Source organism: Callithrix jacchus, chromosome 4 (assembly GCF_049354715.1).
Source record: "Callithrix jacchus isolate 240 chromosome 4, calJac240_pri, whole genome shotgun sequence".
Taxonomy (NCBI): Eukaryota; Metazoa; Chordata; class Mammalia; order Primates; family Cebidae; genus Callithrix; species Callithrix jacchus.
In genome coordinates, this window is record NC_133505.1 from 103,107,209 (window position 1) to 103,134,082 (window position 26,874).

Below are 26,874 nucleotides of genomic sequence, written 5' to 3' on the forward strand. Positions count from 1 at the left end.
GCCTGCTGTTCGCTACAGGGTGATAAACATTAAGGCAAGAATATTATGGACTGTTTACAAGGATATTCAGTTCTCAAGCAGCTGAAGAACGCAGTTGTCCAGCAATTATGTCAATATTCCTACAATTTAGATTAGCCTTAGAGTAGTTTTTATGTGGTATTCTTTAGTTTTATTATTCATTAATGTAATTTTTCTGCTGTCATTAAGTGTGAATTGTACAATACCTTAGATTCACATTCTTTTTCCTCCAGAATTTTTTAATTGCAGGCAATCAATAATATAATTCAATTCCCAGAGCCCAAATACAATTAAAAAAAAAAGAATTCATTTTATAGAAAAGCTTTAAGAATACTTCAGGTTTTCTGAAAATTAACTATAATTAATCTGGACAACTATACTAATAAATGAAAAATACCTCAAAGAATCGAATGAGTGCTTTTTTAGGGTCTTCTGAGATGGACGAATATTCAACTTGGGCCTTTGAGAAAATACTCTTTACTTCTGAGAGTTTAAATAGTAACCTTGTCAGTTCAATCAACTGTTCCATGTACTCTTTTTCTGTTAAAATAAAATAGTATTTGTTATATAAATTTATATAACATGCTATATACATATACACACACACAACATATATATAATGTATATATGTGAAGTAATGTAGCATTCTTCATTTATGACATACTTTCTTTTAAAATTCAAACTGCCACACAATTAAGGGCTTCAAGTTAAATTTTTCTCACTATGAACATGCTTGCCCCAATAGTTACTCATGTAACACCAACTAATATAACAAAATATAAAAGTAAATTTGGAGGATTTTTTCAGGCCAACATTCATGAAATTAACAAGTGGCTATAAACAATAGCTTTGGGAAAAGGCATGTCCTACAGACAACAGAACTGTATGGGCATTTTTTTTAAAGTACAAATATCACTCAATGCCTAGTCATAAAGCAGAAGAAAGGCAAAATCTCTAATATAATATGGGAAAGAATTATTCATAATAGGGTCTTTTTCTTTTTAGGGTGTTCACAGTGTGATATCTGGTTATTTACTTCAGAATTCTACTTTTTTTATGATCAGTTTCTTTTAAAAAAAATAGCTTGTCACCTGAGGAGCAAATTTTTGTTCTTGGCTTCCAAGGAAACAAGTTCTTTTATCTTTTACAGCAGAGAAGTTTGTCATATATTGTAACAGAAAATATATATATATATATATATACACATTACACACACACACACACACACACACACACAGGAAAAGGCTACAAAATGAAATAAAGTTCTGCTTGTATTCATACCCAATACAAATACTTTGTATATTTTCTATTAATTTACATAACAAATGATCTAGATAGCAAATAGCTTTCCACAGTTACCTCCATCCTCCCCAAAAAGCCTACACTTACCAACTGCCTGTTCAAGATTTTTATCTCTGAGCAAATCATCAGGTCCAGAGAGGTTTTTTATATACATTTGCAAAACACAACGAATCCATGATCTTACAGTTAAGGCTTGAAAAGATACATTGCATGAATGAGACAGTTCTTCACACAATGTGCTGTAAAAACAAATTGAGAAATATTTTTAAAACAAAAACAACAATGTTTCCTGAGTATAGAGATTAAGAAGTAAAGAAAAACATTCTAATATCCCCTCAACTCCTTGGCCTCATTTATTTTTCAGACAAACACTCTAATATAGACATGCATTTTGTTGAAAATGAATACTACAGAGAAACCCAAAAAGATATGTTAGATAAATATTCTTGCTTTCATTACATTGGGGAAGAAGAAGAGAAAGAAAGTGGCTGCCAAGGAAAAGCAAAGGCTTATTATGAGATAATAATAAAGGAAATGGCAAGTAGAATAAAAATCAGTGGCCCTTAGCATAAGTAAACAGAAAAGTGGTCATGAACGTACGCTCTCTCATTATACAGAGTTGTTACTAAAAATTACCTCGCAAGGAATTCCAAAGTAACATTTGCCAGATTTAAGAAATAATTATTTCTATGAAGACAATGGGCTGGCTAAATCTGATTTCTAATCCATTCATTAGTCAGGGTAGAGAGGATGGGGATGGTCTTAACCTAAATATAAAATGTTATGTAAAGACTAAATATTTTTAAATCTATACAAATCAAAACTCTAAAAATATTGTTTTGAAATACCTTGAATGTAAGTTGTCATTAAAAGAAAAGTACACAATGAAGAAGAACACAGACTGGTCATTTATTACCTTATAACTTTCCCAAAGCTACATACACCTTTGCATTTCAGTTTCTTCAAATGTTACTAATACGCTAACAATATTATTTTTAAAATGAAAATCATTTCAAATTATTTCAGCAAGTGTTTAATACATAATATAAATGTTTATCACTATTAAAGAATTCTTAAACTAGAAGGAATTGTACAAGTAATCCAACTGAAGTTGAATTCCCTTACTTTACAACTGAAAGCCCAATGACAAAATGTATACTTATTGAGCTTCCTTAGGAAAAGACTTAGCTCACCAACTACATCTCTCTTCATTTCCATGGACCAGCAGTTTGGACAAGAACTACATTAAGATGGGGGAAAATAAAATAAATATACAGATCTAAGTGGACTAAGATCTCTTAGTCCTCTTGGCAAATGTGTTCACATGGCATAAGTGTAGGTTTGTGCTAAGGAAGAAGACAGGAAAGAATATGGCTACAAAGGGAAAAGCAAGGGCTTATTATAACTAGTTAGGTGACATAATAATGAAGGAAGTGGCAAGTGGAATAAAATTCAGTGACCCTTAGAAGAAGTAAACAGAGAGGTGGTCATAAACATATGTTCTCTCAGTCTACAAGCAGTTGTTACCAAAAGGAGAACTAAGACCTATTAGGCCTGTATATTTATTTTATTTTCCCTCATCTTGATGTTGTTATTCAAATTTTCCTGATCACTCTATACTACTTTATTTATTACATACTTTTTCTACTGAGGTTCCTCAGATCTCTTGTGTAATGTGGCAGGAAATACTTATTGATAAGGAAGACATTGTTCAGGTGATCTTGTTTATGATCTCATGAGTTAAGAGTGAAATCTTTAAAAATCTAGTGGTAAAAAAGAAAGCTATCATTATATCTAAAACTGTAATAATATGCCAGTATCTTACAGATTCAGTAATAACAAATGTGTAATTTCTTTCACAATGGGATGTATAGAAAAGTGACTTAAGGATGATGATAAAGCAGTCTTACAAAAACAATTTTGAAAGGGCTTAACCAACACTTTTTTTAAAGCAGGCCACAAAACATAAGTTGGCTTTCTTACTAATACTACTGTCAAAAGGCTGATATATCTGAAAGCAAAAACTTGATAAAGTGAGAGTATTATGTAGTAAAGAACACTTCTCATTTGTGAAAATTTTTAGCTTCCTAGGATACTGATCTCTCACGGGTTTGCATTAATGTGTATGCCTGAAATAAAAGCACGTACCTATTTTGCAGGAAATGACTTAAATATCTTGCTACAACTTGAGGACAGATGATATCATCCCAACCAAAAAGCTGAATAATTGATATAACTGGCTGAGGCTGAAAATCTGATGGAGCTGTGCTTGGCATGTCCATTGCTAGCAAAGTAAAGTCTGGATTTAAAACGAGAGAAACTTAAGGTGAGGAATCTTTAAAAACCGTTTTTGACCCACACCTCACCCCTGGCCAATTATAACAATAATAGTGTTTTTTTAAGTACCAAATAATAAAATGTTTTATTTAGAAATGTAAAGCAATCAAAAAGCCAAAACTGAACAAATCATAGAAATTTCTGTAGCATCTAGATCTCCAAGAAAGGCCGAGAAGAATTTATCTCTGCATTATTATAAATCTATAATGGCTCCCTCTAATTGCAAATTCTATGCCCAAGGTTTTGGCTAATGTGCCTCCAACATTCAAAAGACCTATTTATAAAATATGTCTAGCAACTAGTCTTCCAAGGAAGCAAATTTACTTGCCATCTGCCATAGGTGAACAGTTCACTCTCACCTTAGACATTCTTGTCTATGTCCTTAGACTGGACATTCTTGTCTATGAAACAGACATCTACAATCAATGACACTCCACTTTCTTTAGAACCTATAAAATCTAGGAACTAGAATTCTTAAGTTAACCATGCTAAACAAATATGTTTTATTTTGTGATTTTTTGGGGGGAGGAATCCATAAACTCATTTTGTTTAATATTAGTTTATTTGTCAATACATTATTTATTAAGAACTCCTCCCATGCAGCTTTCTGAAATGGTAGCTATTCTCCCACTCACCGAATACCACTTGATCTACCAATAGGGTGCAGTTACTCCTTGGTCCACATTGCTGCTTCTAGACTGTTCTCCCTTCTTCCTCCCTAATATTGCTCTCTTTGTATTTCCTATCATCAGGTTATTAGTCACTATCTTTGTTGCATTTACCTGCTACTTTCTAGTTCACTTCCTCCTCTCATTCTTTGTAGACTATAGCTCACTATCATGCTCTCCAACAGCACTTCCGTCATAATCTTTTGTGATTATTTTTCCCCAGTGCCATGAACTCTAGATCTCTTGAACTCCTCTGCTTCAATGAATCTATCTTCCATTTTACATCAGCCATTTCCTCCCTTTGTGATATCCAGAAACTTTGGCATTACCAGTAACTACAATCTCAATTTTTGACTCCAAACTAGCTTTCCAACTCTCCTCTTCTTCCCCAACTCCAACAATTCTTTGATTCCATCAGGACCTTCATTCCACTGATCCTACAACCGTTTCCACATCCCTCCTTGTCTTCATGCCTTCCCTGTCCCTCTTTAGGAAACCTGACTGCATGGTCCATTATTATTCATTTATACCACCAACTCCGTTGCTCCTTTCTTCATTTGTACTTGCCTAGAAAAATCATCACCTGTTTAATTCCAATTCTTGGCCTTTTCCCCACCTGGTACCTGCACCTGTACCAGTATTAAATGACTGGAGAAGAATCATGCTGACTGATACCACTTTACATTTATGACTACAAACTTCAAGTAGGCTCTTCGAACTGGCCAGCATGCCTACTGCATTTCTCTAGTTCATTCAGTCTTTTATTCTCTTAGGGTACAATTGCATATCTTATCTTCACTCTTCATCAACAGCCTGCACCTTCTGTCCCTTCCTCATTTTCAGCGGATGGACTGCTTAATACTTCACTGAGAAACAAGAAACAGCAGAAGAGAACTACCAAAAGCTGCTACCACATTTACCCAGTTGCATTCATGTGGGCTCATTTATTCTGCCTTCTCTTCTGCTACTAGAGATGAACTGAGGCCAAGTTCTCTATAGGATCCTATTTTCTCTTGGCACTAAAACAAAAATGACATTTTGTACCACGCAATATTCCTTCACTTTGTAGCATTCCTGTCAGCATTTTAAATATACTGAGATTTCTCTCATGTTATTTAAAAACCAAACAAAACCAAACCTTCCTCTTTAACCCCTTTAGTTACTATCCCCATTTTTCTACTTTCTTAAACAGTGATATTAAAAAAGGTTAAATTTGCAGTCTACAATCCCTTTTCACATTTTCTCTGGAATCATCTTCCATCAGGCCTTTGCCTCTCCACTACATACAAACTGCTCTTTCACGTCACCAGTGACTTTCCTCTTATTAAATCCAATGACTAACTCTCAGAACTCATCTCACTAGATCAATCTGTAGAAACTGAGCTGTTGATCACTTTCCTCTCCTTGGGCTCCAGGGCCCCACACTTACCTGGTTTTTCTTACTTTATCTTCATTCCTCTCCAGTCTCCTTTCTTGTTTCTCCTGACCCTACAAATCTGAACACAGGAATACCCTAGGGCCCAGTCCTCAAATTTTTCTTTTCATCCATACTTACTCTGTGGCTGATCTCATCCAGTTTCACGGTTTTAAAGAATTATTTATACATGGATGGTATAAATAATATATTTATATTAACAACTTTAAATTATATATTTATAATAAACAACTGTAAACTTCTGGCTTAGACCTCTTCATGAACTCTAGGATCATTATCCAAGTACCTACTTAACATGTCCACTTGGATTTAATGGACATCTTTAAAAAAAAGTCCAAAATAAAAATGTTAGTCTTCCCTCATTAAATCTGTTCTTGCCTCAATCTTCCTCATCTCAGCCAATGGCTATAGTTACCCTTAATTCCTCTCTTTATCTATTTGGTTACCATATCTTGCCCACTTAGCAAATTCTGTCAGTTCTACCTTAAAAATACTTTCTTCAGATGGAAAACCTGACCACTTCTAGTCACCTCTACTGCTACCACTCTAGCCACAGCTGCTCACTTTTGGGTTATTACAATAGTTCCCTAACTGCTTTCCTGTTTTTCTTCCCTTGCCTAGTTTTCCTTTAAGTCTAGCCTCAACCTAGTAGACAAAGGAATCTTACTACTCACTCGTCTGCTCAACACTTTTCAACAGCTTCCAATCTCAGAGTAAAAGCAAAAGTTTTTATAACCACTTACAAGGCAGAAACCAAACTAGCTCTCCATTACCTCTTGATCCATCTCTTAGTTCTTTCCCTTTCTCATTCCACATGAGCTTTTACTGCTTCCCTATAGTTTCTCAAACACACCAGACATGTTCTTGCTTTCAGACTTCTGTAAAGCATGGTGTCTCATCTCCTTCAGTTCTTTGCACAATTATTACTTACTTGGGCCTTCCTGACCACTCTATTTAAAATTACAACTGCCTCTGGCCTGCTGTATTCCTATCCTATACTTTCACTCTTTTCCACAGCATTTACCACCATGTTTTACACTATTTATTCATTTAGTGGTCTCCCCATACCCTGACACTAGATTATTAGCTCCATGAGAACAAGTATTCTTATCCTTCTTCTCCCCTAGTATCTCTCCAACGCTAATTAAAGTAGGTATTCAGTAACTTTTTTTTTTAATGAAGTAAATCATTCTCCCCTAAACTATCAGGTCTTTATTTCAAATCAAAGCCAAAGTCCACATATTTGCTTTATATTTATATACATTTATCTTCAGCATCTAAGACAGCACTGACTAAACTGATGCATTATTATTTTTGTTGACTGGCAGTGGGGATGATGAATGTACACTAGGTAAGTTATATCGTCTATTAACGATGGCTTAGATTAAACTGACTGAATATCAATATTTATTTTCATAGACATTACAGTAGTTGGAAAACTGTTGTCCTGTCACAATTCTTTAATCTCTCATTGCAAAGTCTTAATTATAGAAGTGTTACCAGAATCAAAATCTTCTCAAATTTAAATCATTCAATCTTTTACATAGTGCTTTCAGCTCAGTTTTCCTCACACACATTAGGATAAAATAAATATTGGTTTAAATCTTAGGATTTAAAAAGCATTATTTAAAAATACATTAAATACCTTGAAATGAGCTTCATTCATTTAAGTACATGGGGTTACCATACTAATCACTGCCTATCCAATACTTCTCAACATACTTTGAGCAACATACCCCTTTGAGAAGATAATGGCCTCTTCTTAGAAATGGCATATATGCATATATATTCAAATTCTTGCCTATCATTTCATGAGACCCAGAGCCTGCTAAAGCCTAAGGACATGCCATTAGGTTAATAATCAAATTAAGTAAAAATTACAATTAAAGTAGAATCTAGTAGAAGTCAGAAAAATAACATTATATATTCAATGTCATTCTGATCCCATCCTCTTGGCGTTGACATAGTTCTTTCCCTTATTTTATATTCTTTTGCTGTTTATGCAAATTAACTCCATCTGATACCTATATATCTGCTCATATAATGTGAAAATAAACTACCTGAATCACACATAATCAAGTGCTAGTTTACCTTCCAATATATTACATGCGTAAGAAAAGCTTTTATATATATCCGATATTTTCAAGATAGAAAATGATCTTATTTTTAGTAAATAATCATTTAATTTTTAGTAATAAATAAGCCAAAGGATCCCTATTCAACCATATGTAATTTGTTTCATCTTTTTGGCTGACAAAACTTTTGCTATACAAAGCAAGAATTTGTTACTAAGAAAATAAAGAAAAATACTGACGGAAAATCTGAAAAGAGAGAAATTAGCAAATTAATTACTAATGCTGACCTGCAGCTGCATCCGCAAGTTGTTTGAAAGGCACTACCTGTGACATTCTCTGACTCTTCAAAAATGAAAAGAAATGTCTCCACAGTGCACTAGCAACTGCAGCAAGGTGGCGCTCTTTAGCTGATAATGAAGACTGTGCAACCAGGTCCACATCGTCCCTTTGAAGTTCCTGACACAATTGTTGATGCATACTCCTAAAAGAAATAAAAATACAGCTAACACCCTTAACATGCTTACAAAAATCTTCCTAAAGTACATTTTGAGCTTTTTCCATTTATATCATATGAGAACCATTTTATTTAATTAAAACCTTTATGCCAAGACATTATGCATTTCCGGTTGTTTGTTGGATGAATGATGGCCTATTAAGCATCATAAAGTTAATGTTAATTACTAATGTCAACCATTAATTATATGCTTTTTAATATGTCAGATTCAAATGAAAAGAGGCAGTTTCAGAATGAAGGTCTGCATTTTGCTACTCACACGTGACAAGTAATTTTTACTTACAATCTAGACACAAGAACAATTTTTAAAACCATTTTCTCCTGAAGGCTTCAGGACATGGATGTACCAAGAGGAAGGTAAGTGTATCAGGCTTATGTGTGGTACTTTAAATTAAAATACTTTCCTTATTTGGAAGACACCGGCCTTGTGTAGTAGACAAAACTATGCTAGATACTATCTTAGTACTTTGGTCCCAAAAGATCCATAATCATTCTGACTTGGTAGGCAATGAACAACAATAAATAGCTACCCTTTATAAAATAATAAAACATAGTTCAATAATGCCTCAAATTTTGATTCATCAGTTACTCACCTTTGCTGATTAATTCAACTGAAAATTTAGATATCTCTAGATCTTAATAGATACACATGCAAGAAACTGAGGTTATCAAAGAGCGAAATAAGAGATCTTCTTAGTGATGTAGAATAGAAAGCATATATGCTGTGTACCCACTGATAATATGATTATTTAAAACTAAATGTACAACCATGCTGTTATTCCTGTTTCTGCTTATGTTACTGCCAGATCAACTGAGTAGACATAAATGCATTGATATCATCCTTACATATGCTTTTTTTTTCAATTATACAGAAAGTAGCAAAAAATAAGCAATGGAAATGAGGGAGAAGACTTCCCTTAACAGACATAGCATTCCTCTAAGAAAAATAATTAGTACTTTTAAAAAGATGTTTGATTTTTTAAACAGTTTAGGGGAAGTGGATACTTGAAAGAACTATACAAAACACAAAACTAGCACATGTATCTAAAGCAATTCCACAAAAAGATCAAACTAGTTATAAGACCACATCTTAGAACATTTCGCATAACTTCCCAAGAGCGAGTAATAATTCTAAGTATAAACTGTATAACATTAGGGCCTTACACCCCTTTACATTGGAATTCCTGGATAATTATGGGATGTTACTTAATAACTACCTGAAGTACTGAAAAAACAAGTACACAAGTACACAAATGGCTGAGGAAAGAGTATATAGTAAGCAGTTCTCATAAAAGCTAACCAAATATCTGCTTATGTCCTCTCTGTGTAAAAACCTGCCTGAGATGCTTTCAACTTGAACTAGTGGCTAGAGAACCATTTCAGGTCCTTTGTCTCAGAGTGAGATAAATAACAAACCACTAAAATCCATTTGACAACTAACTCAACTGCCTATATCAGCATAGCAAAGTTCAGAGTGCATTTCTACACAGTGGATCCAAGTAAAATAACACCACCAGTTCTACTACCCCTTATAGCTTTTCCAAAGTGTATTCATTTCAAAAGACAATAAATAACTTATGGTACTTGAGTAGGATGGATTTTGCTCACCATTTCTAAAGAAGCCATTTTATTTACTAACTAAAACCTGTTCCTTAGGAAGGAGTAACATTTCTGATCAACCTCTATGTATGTGCTAGAAATTCTTTAAATTAAAAATCCAAACTACTCTATGAGATGGGTATAATTAATCCTTTTTATCGATGATGAAGCTAACAGCTGGTAAGTTAAATATGTCCAAAGGTCACATGGCTAGAAAGGGCTAGTCCTGTCATTTGAATTTAAATCTGACTCTGAAGCCCACTTTTCTTTTACACACTAAGACACGCACTATTATGCACCTACAACAAACATAAGTTTTAAATGAATTAAACATTGATAAATTATCTTCTCTTTCTACTTAGGTTACAGAAATTTAATCCCAGCACTTGGGAGGCCAAGGCAAGCGGATCACTTGAGGCCAGGAATTCAAGACCAACCTGAACAACATGGTGAAATCTCATCTCTACTAAAAAAAAAAAAAAAAAAAATTAGCCAGGCATGGTGGTACAGGCTTGTAATTCCAACTACTTGGGAGGCTGAGGTAGGAGAATTGCTTGAACCCAGGAGGTGGAGGTTGCAGTGAGCTGAGATTGTGCCACTGCACTCCAACTTGGGTGACAGTGAGACTGTCTCAAAAAAAAAAAGGCCAGGTGTAGTGGCTCATGTCCGTAATCCCAGCATTTTGGGAGGCCGAGGCAGGCAGACCACAAGGTCAGGAAATAGAGACCATCCTGGCTAGCATAATGAAACTCATTCTCTACTAAAAAAAAAAAAAAAAAAAAAAAAAAATTAGCTGGGCCTGGTGGCACCTGCCTGTAATTCCAGCTACTTGGGAGGCTGAAGGAGAATTGCTTGAACCTGGGAGGCAAAGGTTGCAGTGAGCCAAGATAGTGCTACTGCACTCCAGCTGGGCGACAGAGTGAGACTCCATCTCAAAAAAAAAAAAAAAAATTAGTTAGATAAAGAAATTTCAGAAAGCCTAAGAAAAGGGGCTGGAGAAGTCATATGTAGCTTTGTCTTTTAAAGGGCCAGGAGCAACACCAGAATTCTACTATTCAAAAAGACTGTAAGAAAAGATACTAGAAAACATGCATTCAAGGCAATAATGAGAAAGGTCAACAAATGTGCACCATCTTTGATCTCTCTAGAACAAAATGTTGAGGTACCAAGGAGTATACCACGGGGCTAATGTGGGGATATGATTCAAACTTCTGAATATATTAGGTTAAAAAAACAAAAGTCTGAGTGTGGTGGCTTACATCTGTAATCCCAACATTTTGGAAGGCCAACCCGGGTGGACTGCCTGAGCTCATGAGTTTGACACTGGCCTGGACAAAATGGTGAAACCCCATCTCTACTAAAAATAGAAAAAATTAGCTGGGCATGATGATGCGTGCCTGTAGTCCCAGCTTCTCAAGAGACTGAAGCTGGAGGATTGCTTGAACCCAGGAGGCAGAGGTTGCAGTGAGCTGAGATTGCACCACTGCACTCTAGCATGGGCAACAGTGAGACTCTGTCTCTAAAAAAAAAAAAAAAAAAAAGAAGAAGAATAAAAGAATATATAAAATCATTGTGAGGTAAAAAATTTAAAGCTATAGATTATATCCTCCAAGGCTGAGTTAAAATAGCAAAGACAAGTTTCAATTAAGGGTAAGATACTGACCCCAAACTACATTTGTTTTGGACACATGCATCCACTTAGTGTTTTTGGTTTTGAAAAAGAAGCTAATATCCCTGAATATGGAATATGGAGAATGCTTTCTGCTCAACAGTTTGAATGTTCAAGCTTTTTCAGTCTGGATAAGAAGAATCATTATCCACTATTTTAAAACACAACAAAGTTGATTAAAACCTTATAATAACAATTTATTTAAATATGAAGAAATCAGTGAGTGACAAATGCAGGAAATGCCAAGGGTGTACTGTAACGGAAGTCTGAAGAACCAAATTTCTGCACTATAGCCAAATAGCTAGAAATACCTCTTGCAGTCACAGGTCATTTTTAAAATCATGTTTTGATCAGAAAACTAATTACAAAGACTACTGAAAAATAAATTTATTATATTAGATGTGACCACTGCATATCTGTGATAGGTACATTTACAAAAATCCAAATATTGAAAGAAATTCTGTCACTAGAGGTAACAATGTTAAAGAAAACACAAAACATATTTGAAATATTATAAAGAATATAACATACTTCTAGGTGATGTTTTATGAGGCATTATCTACCTTCTTCAACAAACAGTAGAAATATGAAAGTAGATTTTTTGCATAAAAGGAAAAAATGTGATTTCTGGTCAGAAACTAAAAGACATAAGCCAAGGATGTAGGATCTCCCATTACTTGGCAATTGTTTTGAGTAAAGATAGATTTCATGTTAACATCAGTTTGGAAATATACACATGTGGAAATACCCACATGTAACCAGCTCTCTTACATTATAAAAGATACAATATGGTATGGCAGAAAATAAATTTGCTGAATGTCAAGTTATTCAAATTGCAGCTCTCATGGTAGAAATAACAGCCACATCCAGCATTTATTGGTATTTACTATGAGGCCAGCACCATGTAAAGTGTTTTATAAGCATTGCTTCTCATCCTATGAGGCAGACATTGTGAAGACCACATAAAATAACATTCTGAAAAGTTTTTAGAAGCCTATCATTACACTATATAAACACCCACACTTTCACATACTGATTATCCAGGTGTTTTTATGCTTCTATTTTAGCTCAGTTATCCTGCCTCCTTTGGCTTTCCTCATTATCTTCAAGTACTTTCCTGATTCTTTTATCTGACTGCTCTTTTGCCCCACTTTCCAATATTTCCTGTTTTTATCTGTGTTATTTCTTGCTTTGACTTCATATGTTCACGTATCCATTTTGCCCCCACCTCTCTACTCCCACACAGATACCACAGACAAACAAATTTATTGAGACATCTATCATATGAAAGGCATGGAACCCTGTATCTGAAACTTCTACCTACCAGCCTGGTCTCTGAGTTTCTGCTTCTCCCTAGTAACTTAGGCAGGCTTCTGCGAACACATACTAGACCGCTGTTTATAGGTTTTGCTTCTAATCTTGGCATACCATTTTTCTCCTGTAACTGTCATAGAATAACGTATGACATCCTATATATTACTTTCCCAGGATTCATAGTTGTATATAAATATTTCTAATTTATGATCCCTCAAAGTTTAAAGAAAATTAAAGTTGTCTATTGACGGACCTTGCATCACATGGAAAAAGTATAATATAATAAATGGGACCAACAAGGACTAACAGCAATAACTGAATTCCTCTTTTAACTCTACTGTAAACATGGCAACTTAAAAAAAAATCTGTATTAGTGAAAAATACAATGGACAGTTTTAAGTTAAAAAGTTGTTCCAAACCACTATGAGTAATTATTACAAGTATCTTACTAATCTAACTGATGGAAAACTAAATGGGAATCGGCACACTCTATAACCATTTTTAGCTTCAGCCAAATTCACTAAAAAACCTTAGCCACTGAATCCTCCTGTCATACTTGTTTATATCTGTGAAACAGGGCTTACTCTGCCTTACTATTCAGGAAGAATATAACTAACTAAGGTAATGGCATTATCAGAAAAACAAAAAACAAAAACAGTAGAAGGTACCCTAAAAATAATCTAATCCAATCTTATCTTCAAAAATTAAGAAACAACAAATAGCTTCTAGGTATGAAAAGACTTCTACAAAGCCTCAGTATGAGATAATGGTAGCTTCGATCCTAAGCCCCAATCCTGTGCATGCCCAAATTATCAGGGAGAAGCAACAAGCCAGAAACCAGGCTGGCAAGTAACAATTCAGGCATACTCTGCAATGCCTCTATGTAATAGATGCCCCAGTACATCCATAGGTCTGTGCATATGTGGAGGAGGGGGTGAGTAAGCAGTAGATGAATGAATAAATGAATGAATGAATGAATATGTGAAATCAAGGCAAAGAGTTTGTTGACTGTTTTGAACGATAAAGCACAGCAGTGGCAATGATACTTACTGTCACATATAATTACAGAGAAAAGTAAGGGCTCCTTGAGATGTAAGAAGAAATATTCAAATGCTCTTGTCTAAAACAGAAAAGATCAGCTTGTGACTCTGGAAAACTAGTAAGCCTTGGTTTTTCATCTGTTAAATGGAAATAATGCCCTACTATCCTTTGGAACTGCTAAAGCATTAAAATTACAGCACTTAGGTAAAAATACTTCGTAGACAAGAAATGCACACAGAAATGATTATCAAAGGATAGGTAAGGACTGGTTAGGTGAAAAGGAGGACAGTAAAAGCACAGAGGTATACAAAATCAATTCACTTACTCTCTAATTCAACACATACAACATAAGTTCTAGGCAGTAGGGATACAAAACTAGCAATTAGACAAAGTCTCTGCCTTCTGGAATTTATATTCTAATGAGAGATAATTAAACATACAAACATGTAATACCTCAACTTGTGAGCTTTATGAATAAAAAAGAAATAGCATGGGGATGATGATTGATAGGAGCCAGTATTTCAAGTAGGACAATCAGGAAATACCTTTTAAGAAGGTGACACTTGGGGTTTTTGGCAGGCTTCTCAGGGACAAAATTGGCTATGGCTAGCGATTCCTACCCGCACTACTACATAGGGCACAAGGGCAAGTTTGGGCATAAGTTTCTGGAGTTGGAATTTCAGCTAGATGGAAAGCTTAGATATGCCAACAATAGCAATTACAAAAATGATGTCATGATCAAAAAAGAGGCTTATATGCATAAGGGTGTAATGGAAGAACGCAAGAGAATTATTGATGACTGAAATTACAAAAGAAGATGATGCTTTGTGGACTCCCAAAAGGAGCTTTAAATTGTAATTGGAGATGAGCACATATCTTTTACCATATCAAAAATAGGTTCTCTTATTGTTGTAAATCAGTGAAAGGATCCTGAAGGCCTTCATGGTACATGAAAGGATTCACAAACAGTGTGGTATTACCATTAGATGGTATTACCTTTAGTCAAGTGCCAGTAACTACAGTATTGATAAGGAACTCCAGTATTGATAAGGAACAATGTAACTATACATTTGTGTAATGTAAGTATAGTATTGATAAGGAAAAAGGTCATGAAGGATCACGTTATCTCAAAAAGTTAGAGCCACAAGTAAAAAGTGTTTAAGGTGCAGTGGCTCACGAGGTCAAGAGATCGAGACCATCCTGGTCAACATGGTGAAACCCCGTCTCTACTAAAGGTATAAAAAAATTAGGTGGGCATGGTGGTGCGTGTCTGTAATCTCAGCTACTCAGGAGGCTGAGGCAGGAGAATTGCCTGATCCCAGGAGGCAGAAGTTGCAGTTAGCCGAGATCGCACCATTGCACTCCAGCCTGGGTAAAAAGAGCAAAACTTTGTCTCAAAAAAAAAAAAAAGTGTTTAAGGTAGCTGGAACTGAGAGAAAACCAATTTATATACCCAACATATATATTCCTCATGGTTTGTTCCCAGATAACACAATGCTTATAAGGATTGCCTAATACATTTATACATCTAAACATCCTCTTTAATTTTACAATGCTAATATTACAATCCTAGCTGACTGAATTATTTTCATTAAAAAACCCAACCTGTTGAGTATGTACAGTGTGACACTGCACATGTACAAATATATATAACTACTCATCACATCATACTACAGATATATAGACATATCTGTATATCCATGTCTATATATTTTGCCAACACTTGAGTGCTATCTTATGCTCTCATGTAATAAAAGTGAGAATGGGCAGATCTACCCATAAGCATCAGCACTGACCCATAGCATCAGCATCAACAATGTGACCAACAGGTTATAGTCCTGAAGTTAACACACACACACACACACACACACACACACACACACACCCCAAATAAAAATTAACATGCTGGATGTTAAAATTTAAGTTTTACAGCATCACAAGATGCCTTCAAGGAAATAGGTGAGACAAAGATCACAATTAAGGCTTGGGTGCATCCGTTGGCATTATAACTATAAGGAACAACAGACAGACAGATGTCATCATAGCTTAGCAATTTCTAAATGAACAGGAGAATGATCATCATCTGATTGTGACAACTTGTACTCCTTTATTCAGTTAGGGCTCCCATTTCCAGGAACTCACACTCCAAATTTAAAAGGTAATAGATGAGTGTAAAAGAGGGGGAGATTACAGGCTGCATATGAAGCTAGTCAGTCTCCAAGTTTGTCTACTACCAGAAATATCATGTGGGTAAGAACACTAGTTAAGGTCCAGGATCTTTGTCCTTGGGATTAAAGGCACTCAGAGGGGAAATCATCTCTGTAAACAATCTCACAACAAAATGTACATGCCTTATAAAATATGTGAAGTTGTCATACTGGTCTATGGAATTTCAAATACAATTCTCTTCTACTTAAAATATAAATGGATAGGGTATAATGGAGAAAGCACACATGCACTGGATTTTATACAAAATGTTATGTATCGAATTCTCATAGAAGAAAAAAGAATGGGCTGAGGGGTGGGAGGGCAGTTAGGAATTGGTGACCAAAAAAAGAAAATCAGAATATATGTCACAATGTGAACAGAATATTTATGGAATATGCCCTCATTTTCATTCTGGAAGAGACCACCGATCTATCTAACTTAGCAGCACCGGAGCCAATAATTACTGTGATATTAAACACACCTCACAATCTTTTTCTTCTTCCTCTCAATCCTCTCCCATCCTCCATCTCTATCTATGTCTTGCTTTGGCTATTCTACTGTTTGCTGAAACCTGTGTAATTTTTTAAACAGTGCCACAAATTATTTGACACTTCTTGATTCTGAGAGATTTTGTGACTGCTTTGACCAATATAGCACAGCACACATGACAGTATGTAGCTATAAGGTTTGGTAATAAAAGGCCATAAAGCTTCTGACTTGTTTGCTGGGAAATACTCACTTTTAGAGCCCTGAAATGCCAAGTAGGAAATCCAATGACCCTGAGAATACCCTCTTCAAAAGGCCACAGGCAGCACTCAGGTCAGCAGTTCCAGCTGAGCTTATCCATCAGCCATTCTAGCTCAGACACTAGATGTGTTACTGAAGAAGCCATCTAGGAACTGGATCCTCCAGCTTTAGCTGTTCTAGTCTCAGTCTTTAGCGTTACTCAATGACACTGAATTACAGTTACTCCCAGATGCTGAATCACCCTAGCCTCAGCTTACCTAGACATGGTAAAGCAGGTAAGAGCTGCCCTTAGGTTTTCAAAGTCCTGACCTATAGAATCTGTAAGCATAATATAAGGGCTGCTGTTGTGGTGTTTTACCCCACTATGTTTTGACAGTCTATTATGCTCTAAAGGGCATATATGAAGCACTGTGTAGGATTTAGAGATTCAAAGACAGAAAAGATGCAGACCTGATCTAAAGGAATTCACACTTGGGAAGGTTAGGGTGGGAGGAACAAAGAATTTTATTAGAAATATAACCACAGGGTAGTATCTACAACAGCGCAAAGGCAGACTTAGACAAAATAGCTGTTTTAAGTCTCTTAGAAGCCATTCCCAACAATCTAAGAAATTCTGGGCTGGTTTTAAGACAAACAAATTTCAGAGATAAGGGTAATTTGAAGAAAAACTACTTTATTTTTCTACCTACCAGCACAGAACACCTATATCAAACATATGCTGAGACATTTTATGTATATTATCATACTTATTCTCAATAAATTTTATTCAGTTCTTGTTGCTTTCAAAAGATTCATTTTAGTTATCCAAGGTATTATGTTTATACACTTATGGAGACCACCTTTTAAAGCTACTTAATAAAACTATCCTCTAAAACCTAGCTTAGCTCTCACCATCACAGAAGTCTTTTTTGAAAACAGTGTTACATAGTCACTGCTACCCTCTAATGACAACTGCAATAAATTCTACATTTTACATGTGTTTAGTTGCTATATGCTATGTGGGTGAGTGTGCTTTATTTCAAAAAAGAAATTTGGAGTCATTTCATTAAAAGTAAAGATCAAAAGATTTTTGTGGTCAACTATTCCACAGTAAGTAAGCTAGGGCTGAATTCCATTTGTGAGCATTTTTCCTAATTGGTGATAATAAATTTCTACAAATAAAGGGTCTAATGGTACTGCTGACTGATTATTAACTACATCAACCAAATGTTGCTGTCACAGTGAAATCTGCCCTATAATTTACCTTAATGGACTATGTATATCAATAAATATTGAAAATGTCCAGTTTTACCCCCCTCCATTTAAATCAAATCCAATTCTATGTGAACAGATTGTACCAATGTATAATTACAATAGCTAATGCATTGAAAAAAGGAGTGTTCTTTGATAAATAATTTTTCTAAAACCTCTTAAGCATTCTGCATCCTCAATATTTCTCCAACACTAAAAAAATGCAGTAAATCATACAACCAGAGACTAGTGACCACTGCCAATTGTGTTAATGGATCTAAAAACCTCATCAACAGCTCCAATAGTGACTTGCGCTTTAGGATTTCAAATCTGTCGAGTAAGAGTCAAAAGTACCTAGGGTTATTTTTAAACATTTTTCTTCATCAAAAATATAACCAAATTCTAATACAAATTAAGAGTCTAGTCACCATTGTAATAATAGTGCTGAACCTGCAGTATATACATAACCTTTAGAAATTTGTAAATCCCTTGAAATTATGTGTAAAGTTTTGTGTATATATAAATCCCACCGCCTTTCTTCTACTTTCTACCACTTTCTAAATATCTATAAGTAGAAGCTCAATGCCTCCTTTCAATTTCTCTCTGACTCTTCTTCTGCCTTTTTTGATCTCCTTACTCTGTGTCTCTCTGTCCTCAACAATCCAACTGTAATCTCATGTACAAAATGCACTTAGGAGGAATGCTTAATATGAATTTTACATAGAAAAAGCAGCGAATAGTCCATGTTTAAGATCAATGATGAAAATCATCAAAAAGTATAAGCTTGTTTAGAATAATCTCATACCAGTAAAAAACCTCATTACCAGTAAATAAATTTCTTAATTTTAAATTATGGTTTTCCAGATACTTAGTTTCATACCATGCACATTCTCTACAGAGATGCTACTTACCACTTTTACTATAGTTTTTTAAAAGGGAGGAAAAGATAGAGGGCGGGGGGAAAAGTTTTCCTAAAAGATTATCCATTGAGTCAATGATCTGTGGGGTTTATTATAAAGCTCCATTATTAGGGCTGAGAGCCTCAAAGGCTTTTATTATAGCACTAATTTCTTTTTGCAAGGCTTCAGCAAATGAACCGATTTATTTGGTTCTGCATGCTTAGGGCTTGATACATGCTATTTGTACATCACAGGTTTCATCTGCATAGCACCATTGATAACATTTATCTGCACATCAAAAAAGCTCATCTCCTGACGAGAAAAAAATCCATGTATATGCTGGGATAAGAAATGCTAAAGTGGTGAGTAAAAGATTTGTGATACCTCAAAATGGAACAAAACTACAAAAAGATCACCAATTCAGTATGAATGTGCAACAGTGCTATAGGAGCAGACAAAATGTCAAAAAAGGAAGAACTGAAAAGATACTTGTTTACACTGATAAAGAAGTAGGGCTTTGTTATCATCCTGTGAATTTTAACTAGATATTGGAAAAATTAATTTACTTTCAACTAAGACAAGGTTTTATAAAGCTTTATGAATAAAGCAAAAATAGTTCAAAAATCTTAAATCTACCCATTGTTTATAACTGCCAGGAGAAATTAACCCCTGAAAGTTAGTTTTATGGGAATAAAATACTTAGACTGACTGTTGTTCTTGTTCAAAATTAAAAGACCTTAATAAAGCTTAAAGTCCTTATAAGAAAGTAACTTTAGAAAACACAGAGAAAAAAAGATAACCAAAATGTAAACCTGCTTTCCTTTCAGAAACAATAATCAACTTAAAACATCTATGTAAAAGATTCTGAAAGGTGGACACAGCCTGTATATTTGAATAATAATGTAATAATAATGTATTTCCAACAGCTAATACATAACACACTCTTTCGAGAAAAATCAGTGTTTTTGAAGAAGGTATACACTGAATTAAAGAGCTTGTTCTTATAATTCATTATCTTTCAGAACATGTGGTTACATTAGGCTCCAATCATCTCTTACTCTTACTCTTCTCAGCATTTGGTAATATAGACAGTGGAGCTAATTTTCTGTCATTCAGGAAGAACTGCTGGATCACTAAACTTGTATCATCATCACCTCTGAAACACAGTAAAACTCACTGTTAGAACCAATAGTTTATTAGCTCGAACCCACCATCAACAATGTCAATTCTGCCTGGTCGTGTTAACAGGAAAATGTTTTACGAGTTCCACCACTGGGCATCAATTTAACTTTCAGCACCAGTTACGCTGTAACATCATGAATGTAATTTATATGGTGACCCGCGTGTGTGGGAAGCAATATCTAGGTGAAACTTCTCACAGTCTGACAAAATGCTTTGATTTGCACCATTCAGATGATTGAGCAAAAAGAGTTTAAGTAATCACCACCAACAGCCTTTATCTCCAAATGCACTAAAAATTTATTACTCGATGAGTGCAACCTATTGCTTTAGAGCCTAGATTGATAGAATAGAAATGATTGGATAAATATTACATTTTCAACTGGTACACATCTTGTCCATTAGGTTTAAATATTGGACAAGCTATGTGTTTAAGATAAACATCAGTCTTAGCTGATTCCCTCACACAGTACTTTTTGAAAGCCTACAAATGTTTCCATAGTAACATTTTTGTGCTTACATATAGCTGAGGACACATGTTCATTGTCAATTAGGAGAAAGTAAATCAAGAGACTGCTATATTCTTATAACAACATACCTTTGTCTTTTACTTAGCACTTAACACAGATGACAATATTTACGAATATTTTGCTGTGTACTAAACAACTGAGTAAAATCACTCAAGCTAGAAAGGACATAAATAGAGCTCACCCACCTATCCTAAGTAACAGTTTATTACTCAGGCCTTCCTAGGAATTTTAAACTAGCACAGATTTCATACAGATGGCTTTTCCAGTAGCTACTCCTGTGCACTAACAGAAGGGTGTTTACCTGGCAACCTCTCCATCTACTTGCCTGAGATCACATTACCTTTAAAGATGGCAATGGATGTTTCAGATATACACAGAGAGAGCAACGCTGCCAAGACTGCTGCAACACAACTTTTAAAAATCCTTTCTAGCATTATGGGAGGGATCCTACACATATAACCTTTAATGTCTTAGGCTCCTGAGCTACTACCTTAGCCTTGACTAATCTGATTAACTCAGTACTACTTTCTAGTATTTTCTAATTTGGTTTAATTAGACACTGCAGAGTAAATAATATCATCTATGGTTTGGTGATGAAAAAATGGACTCAGAGGTTAAATAACTTGACCACTAAGTAATAGAAATGGAATTATAACCCAGGTATATCTGACTCCAAAACATTTTTCACTATAAACCATCTTTGTTCAAGATTTAACTGTAATAATTAAAATCTTATACTTGAAGGTTTAAAAGAGTACCTGATAAAATAGTAAAATAAGACTAAAGCCCACATTGGATTATTTATAAGAGGTATATCTTTATAATACCCTTAATCACCAACCTTTATTCATTAATGAACTATACGATTAATCAAGATATCATCAGGTAAGATGACTACTGGTCATTAATGTTGGCAGCCGGGTTCTTTTCCTTAAGGTTTCCAGCCTTGTTTTTATGCATTTTGTCTGCCACATCAATAAGATAATTGCTTTGTACAAAAAGGATATAAAGCAAAAATTTACTACTTAGAAACACATCACCCATATTCCATATATAAAGCTTTTGTCATTGCACTACTAGAAAAGACTTAAGCATTTAACTTGGAATTCCTAGCAAGATCTTTTAAGCTGTTTTTCTTATCTTGTTCTTCAAAACTTGAAACTAGAAAATCCCACTTGACTAGAAAGGCAAAAAAAGGAGGCTGTCCCTTCTAGGGTTAACAGATGCTTTTTGTAAGATTTTAGGTAAGATTAACCTTTTTGTTCACAATAGGACTGGTTATTGGTTTTTGTTTTTTCTTACCGTCTTTAACTCAGGTAAAAATCAATATAGAGCGAGACAAAGGGGTCTAGAGAGTATGGCTACACCAGCTTTTGGTTTGGATCCTGTACAATTCTACAACATGCTGAGGCTGGGAAGGATTAGCCTGCTTGTGTTGAGTAAACCGATGATACTCAATAAACAGTTTCTGTTGTAAACCCCTTAGGACGTGCAAAGCCACACTAGTTGGCAACAGACCAGATAAGCTGCAGAACCAGCTGTAATCTCATTTAGACCTGAGCTGATCCTCCTGTCCTTTCATTCCACAGGATCAAAGCAAACCACTGAGGAGGCAGCTGTATTATAGCAGCTCTGCTTGCTGGATGCAGCAAACATTTCATAAATTCCACCCCTTGAAGCAAGTCTCTACCTAATCTACCCAGAGCTGGGACAATCAATGAATTTCTGAATTCATTAGACTGATTATTACAGGGCAACCATTTCTTTTTTTGAGAATTATGATGATTGTATGCCAACTTTACAAAGCAGCTGATATTTCTGACCATCTCTTTTTTCTGGAAAGGCCTAAATTTCCTCCCACAATATTGAATAAAAGTAGTTTAAAACTACTTAGCTCATTATATTTAATGCAAATTACCAAGTAAACAATATATGATGCTAAGTTTCTCCAGAGGTAGTAGCTGACTACCACTTAAATGCAGCCAAACTTAAACAGTGGTCCACACTTTCCATGTTCAATGACAGTGAGGAATGCCAAACCCTACTGATAACACAGCAACATAGATTGGCTAAAACTGATGCTCTGAAAAAATTTATGGAAAAAGTTTCTGTAGTTTGTTAAATAATATTATTTAGCATGTATCTGTACTTTTTTCCCATAAAACAGAACACAATTTTCAAAGTGTTCCAAAGTATTAAGTATTTCAAAATAAGTCAAGCATTTCATCCCCGTGCCTCCTTCAACAGAACTGACATCTTAGTATCTCATTTTACTGGGAATTCCTTTCAGTAGAAACCGAAATTTCAAGTTATGAATCTTCAGAAAACAGTTATCATCCCTATGGTTAATATAATATTAACTGGATGTACAATGGACACTGAAGAGGCACATTACAGATCACTGTAAATATTGAATGTGAAAGAAATGAAACCCAAAACAGATGCACAGAGCTATAAAACATTAGCATTATAAAAGAATTAACTAGGGCCAGGCACAATGGCTCATGCTTGTAGTCCCAACACTTTAGGAGGCCAAGGCAAGAGGATCACTTGAGCTCAGGAGTTCAAGTCTAGCTTGGGCAATATAGTGAGACCCTACCTCTAAAAACATTAGGGGGGCATGGTGTGCACCTGTAGTCCCAGCTACTTGGGAGGCTGAGGTGGGAGGACCACTCCAGCCTGGGCTATAAAGTGAGATTCAGTGTCAAAAAAAAAAAAAAACCACAAAAGCTATAATTTATTACTGAATGTCAATTGAGAGAAGCGTTAGAGAACATCTAGCCAGAGAACTGGCAAAATATCTTTTGTAAATATTTGGGCTTTGAGAGCCACATACAGTGTCACGTATTGTTTTTTTAAGAGACACGGTTAAGTCTCACTCTGTTGTCCAGACAAAGTTGCTGGGTCTACAGGTGCCATGTCTGGCTCACATTCTTCCTGTTGTTTTACAAATCTTTAAAAATGTAAAAAATATTCTAGGCTCTATGGCTATACAATAATAGGCTATGGGCAAGATTTGGCCAACAGTGCCTTAGTGTGCCAATCTTTTCTAGTCTAAACTACTCATTTTTCAGATGACACTACAACTTTCAGACACATGAATTGTTCTGCATAACTAAGCAGCAAGTGTCAGCATCAGAATTTAGATCTGATGTAAAGAAAGAATGCCTGTGAACTGTCAATGCAGACAGCACACAAAAATGACCATACATTAGCTGACCCAATCATTTCCAAGCTAACAAATGCCACATTTAACAATGATTCACCTTCCCCCCAATCCCTTCTTCAGACATAAAAGGGTCCCATTTAACATAATCACCTAATAACAGCAAAAGTGATAAATATGGAAACCTTAACTCTTCTATTTGCAAAATCCAGATCTTTGTAATAATAACCCTACAATAGGAAACTGCAAAACTGTGTAATTATACTTTAATTGTATTGTGAGGCATGCATTAATCACAAAGTTTAAGTACCAAGGATAGAATTATAATAATTCTGTAAAACAAATTTAAGCTAGCTAAGTAGGTCAGAACCACTAACATGCAACAGGAGACCTCTGGGAATTTATCAGTTAATGGCTATTTATGTGCAAATGAGTGCCCTCCAACCCTCCAAAATCCTGTGTAGCTGAAGGGTATTTCTGTTAACCAGGAGCACTGCTTAACTGCAGAGGCATAAATTAAAGCATTTTATTGAAATGATTTTTAATTTCTCTACTTTCCTTTTCCACATTCCCTCCTACCTCTTTCCAGAAGCACAGTTAACAGCACACATTTAACAAGGAAAGAAAAAGGTTGCTAGGAAGTATTCAAAACTGATTTCTCCTGAACCTCTCATGTACACACACATACACACGTACACACACACAGACGTTCAGTAAAATTAAAGGAAAACATGTCTCACATTAAATTTTAAAACTTCAATATAAGCACTAAATTAACACAACTTTTACAATGAACTATATAATAAAACAAAATCCTGTTTTATGTTCTTATATTCTTATCACACAGAAAACAAATAAATTAAATGGTGTTTGTATCTATCATAATTCTTATCAGAACAGTCAAACAACATACCTACCAACGGTACATTTAGACAAGCGGGGAAAGACTTTTCTTTCTGTTAAAAAAAAAATCTTAAGTGTCTTATTTCTGATTCACCTTAAAAGAAAATGAAACATTTGGATGTTTATTGAAAGTGGTAAAAGAAAGGCAGAATACACATTTTCAGTACGATCTAAATATGGTTAAAAGAGATCCCTGAACGCCTATTATAAGAACCACATCAAACGTATTCAGTACAAAGGTGGCATAAAACTAAGTACTGTCCAACTCTTAGATTTTAGGTAAAGTAACAGTTATCTAAAATTACTGTTTTTAATGATTTAATATAGTAGCAATTTAAAAGTTTTAAATTATGCTAACACTCCCTTGGAACTCTTTATTTCCCATCATTAACTGAAGTAAAATATAACCGAATGCTAAGTTAAAGACAAGTAAAGGCCAAATTAATCATAAATCTTTAAAATTATAATACTTTCTAATGTAGTGAAACCTCAGCACTTTAAGCTACAGTCAAAAAACTAAAATATTCGTAAGAATTCTCTATTTTAAACATACAGGTCATAAAACTTTGTGGTCAACTCTCTTTCAAAAAGATTTTAATGTTCCACTCATTTTTTCCATAACTGAGTTTTCCAGAGTTGTAAGTAAATTATAGCAGAGCAAATGATTCTATCAAGTTTGCTTCTGATTAGTTTGCTACATATCACTCCTGGATTCAGGGAGCAATGGTTGAAGGAATCAAGTGCTCCTCTGGACAATTATGTTTACATATGAAATAGGGAACAGAAGTCTGGCCAAATGCTGTATGTTACACTTAAATGTACAAAACATGTAAGTCATAGGAATTCAGATACACTTCTGGCCTAAAAACTTAATTTTATTACAACTATTTGCTTTAAAAAAAAAATCACATAAATGTAATGCTTTGTTAAAGGCCATCACCCTATTTCAAAAGGGAAATCTCAGAAGCTATAAAACAAGGGCTCACTTGAGGCTCTCCTCTCTCTTTGGTCAGGGGAAATGCAATGCTATGGTCACATCAGTCTTCCAGCCACAGGAAGATTCTAAGTCAGATCTCTGTGTACCAAGCACTGAACTAGGGCTTAATTAACCCTGTTCAGAAAATATAGGACCTTCTCTTACTGAAGAGACGATAGATAATACAGTCAACTTGCTGAAGGAGTAGAATTAAGAGGTATGTCTCATATTTGGACTATCCCCTCCAAAATCTCATAACATTACCCATGAAAAGAACTATGCGAGCATATGGAAGTCATTGAAAATTACCAACCTCTGCATTTATATGGCTGAAACTGAAGAAAGAATGAGATGATATTAAAGTGTTTTCATATCCTTAGGGTGATGAGGTCAAGAGCACCAATGAGAGAAATCTGAGACCACAGGAATAGTAAAACATTGTATCAGTAGTTAAAAATAAGTAGTTAAAAATAAGTAAAAGATTTATTTAAGAATAAGAAGCTATTAGGTCTAAGTCATAATTCCTAAATTTCCTAATTGCTTTAAATGTTGGTTAAATATTATTGTCTGACTACATACAGGACCAACCTGAGTCACCAGATCACTCCTTTCCTTTATTCCCTTTATCACTCAGTCCCAGTCATGACTTCAAAACTAATGTACTCTCCTAAGTTTATGTATTTTAAAAAATTACTTTGGCATTTTGTATTATTAGCTTTTATTACCAAATGATTTCCTACCTAGTTTCCTTGCTTAAAGTTCTTTTTCAATTCATTGGGCATATTACTGCCAAAACCATCTATATAATCATTATTCAACGGATATGTCATGTACTTTTAGCTGGATACCTAAGTGTTGAAGTTATAATTATGAATAAGACAAATTCTCTATCCTCAAAAAGTATCAGTCTAGTGAAGGAGATATTTCAAGTGGTAAATTTTTTGGGTGATACAAATCTGAACAAGGGCAAACAAGAGGGACAACACTTGCCCTCCTGGGGAGCCTGGAAACCCCTCACAGGGGACACTGCATATTTCACTCATACCTGAAAGGAAATAAACTTT

At 34.9% G+C, this 26,874-nt stretch overlaps 1 protein-coding gene across 10 annotated transcripts in view; it reads right to left on the minus strand.

The window, feature by feature from the left end:
• MMS22L (MMS22 like, DNA repair protein) overlaps positions 1–26,874 on the minus strand; it is a 155,630-nt gene that overhangs the window by 51,130 nt on the left and 77,626 nt on the right. For all 10 annotated transcript variants that reach the window (XM_078369828.1, XM_078369826.1, XM_078369827.1 and 7 more), the window contains 4 exons: positions 8,123–8,316; positions 3,469–3,619; positions 1,408–1,559; positions 416–558 (listed from right to left, as the gene is read on the minus strand). In XM_078369828.1, the coding sequence (XP_078225954.1) occupies positions 416–558; positions 1,408–1,559; positions 3,469–3,619; positions 8,123–8,316 (640 nt within the window). The remainder of the gene's footprint in view (positions 1–415; positions 559–1,407; positions 1,560–3,468; positions 3,620–8,122; positions 8,317–26,874) is intronic.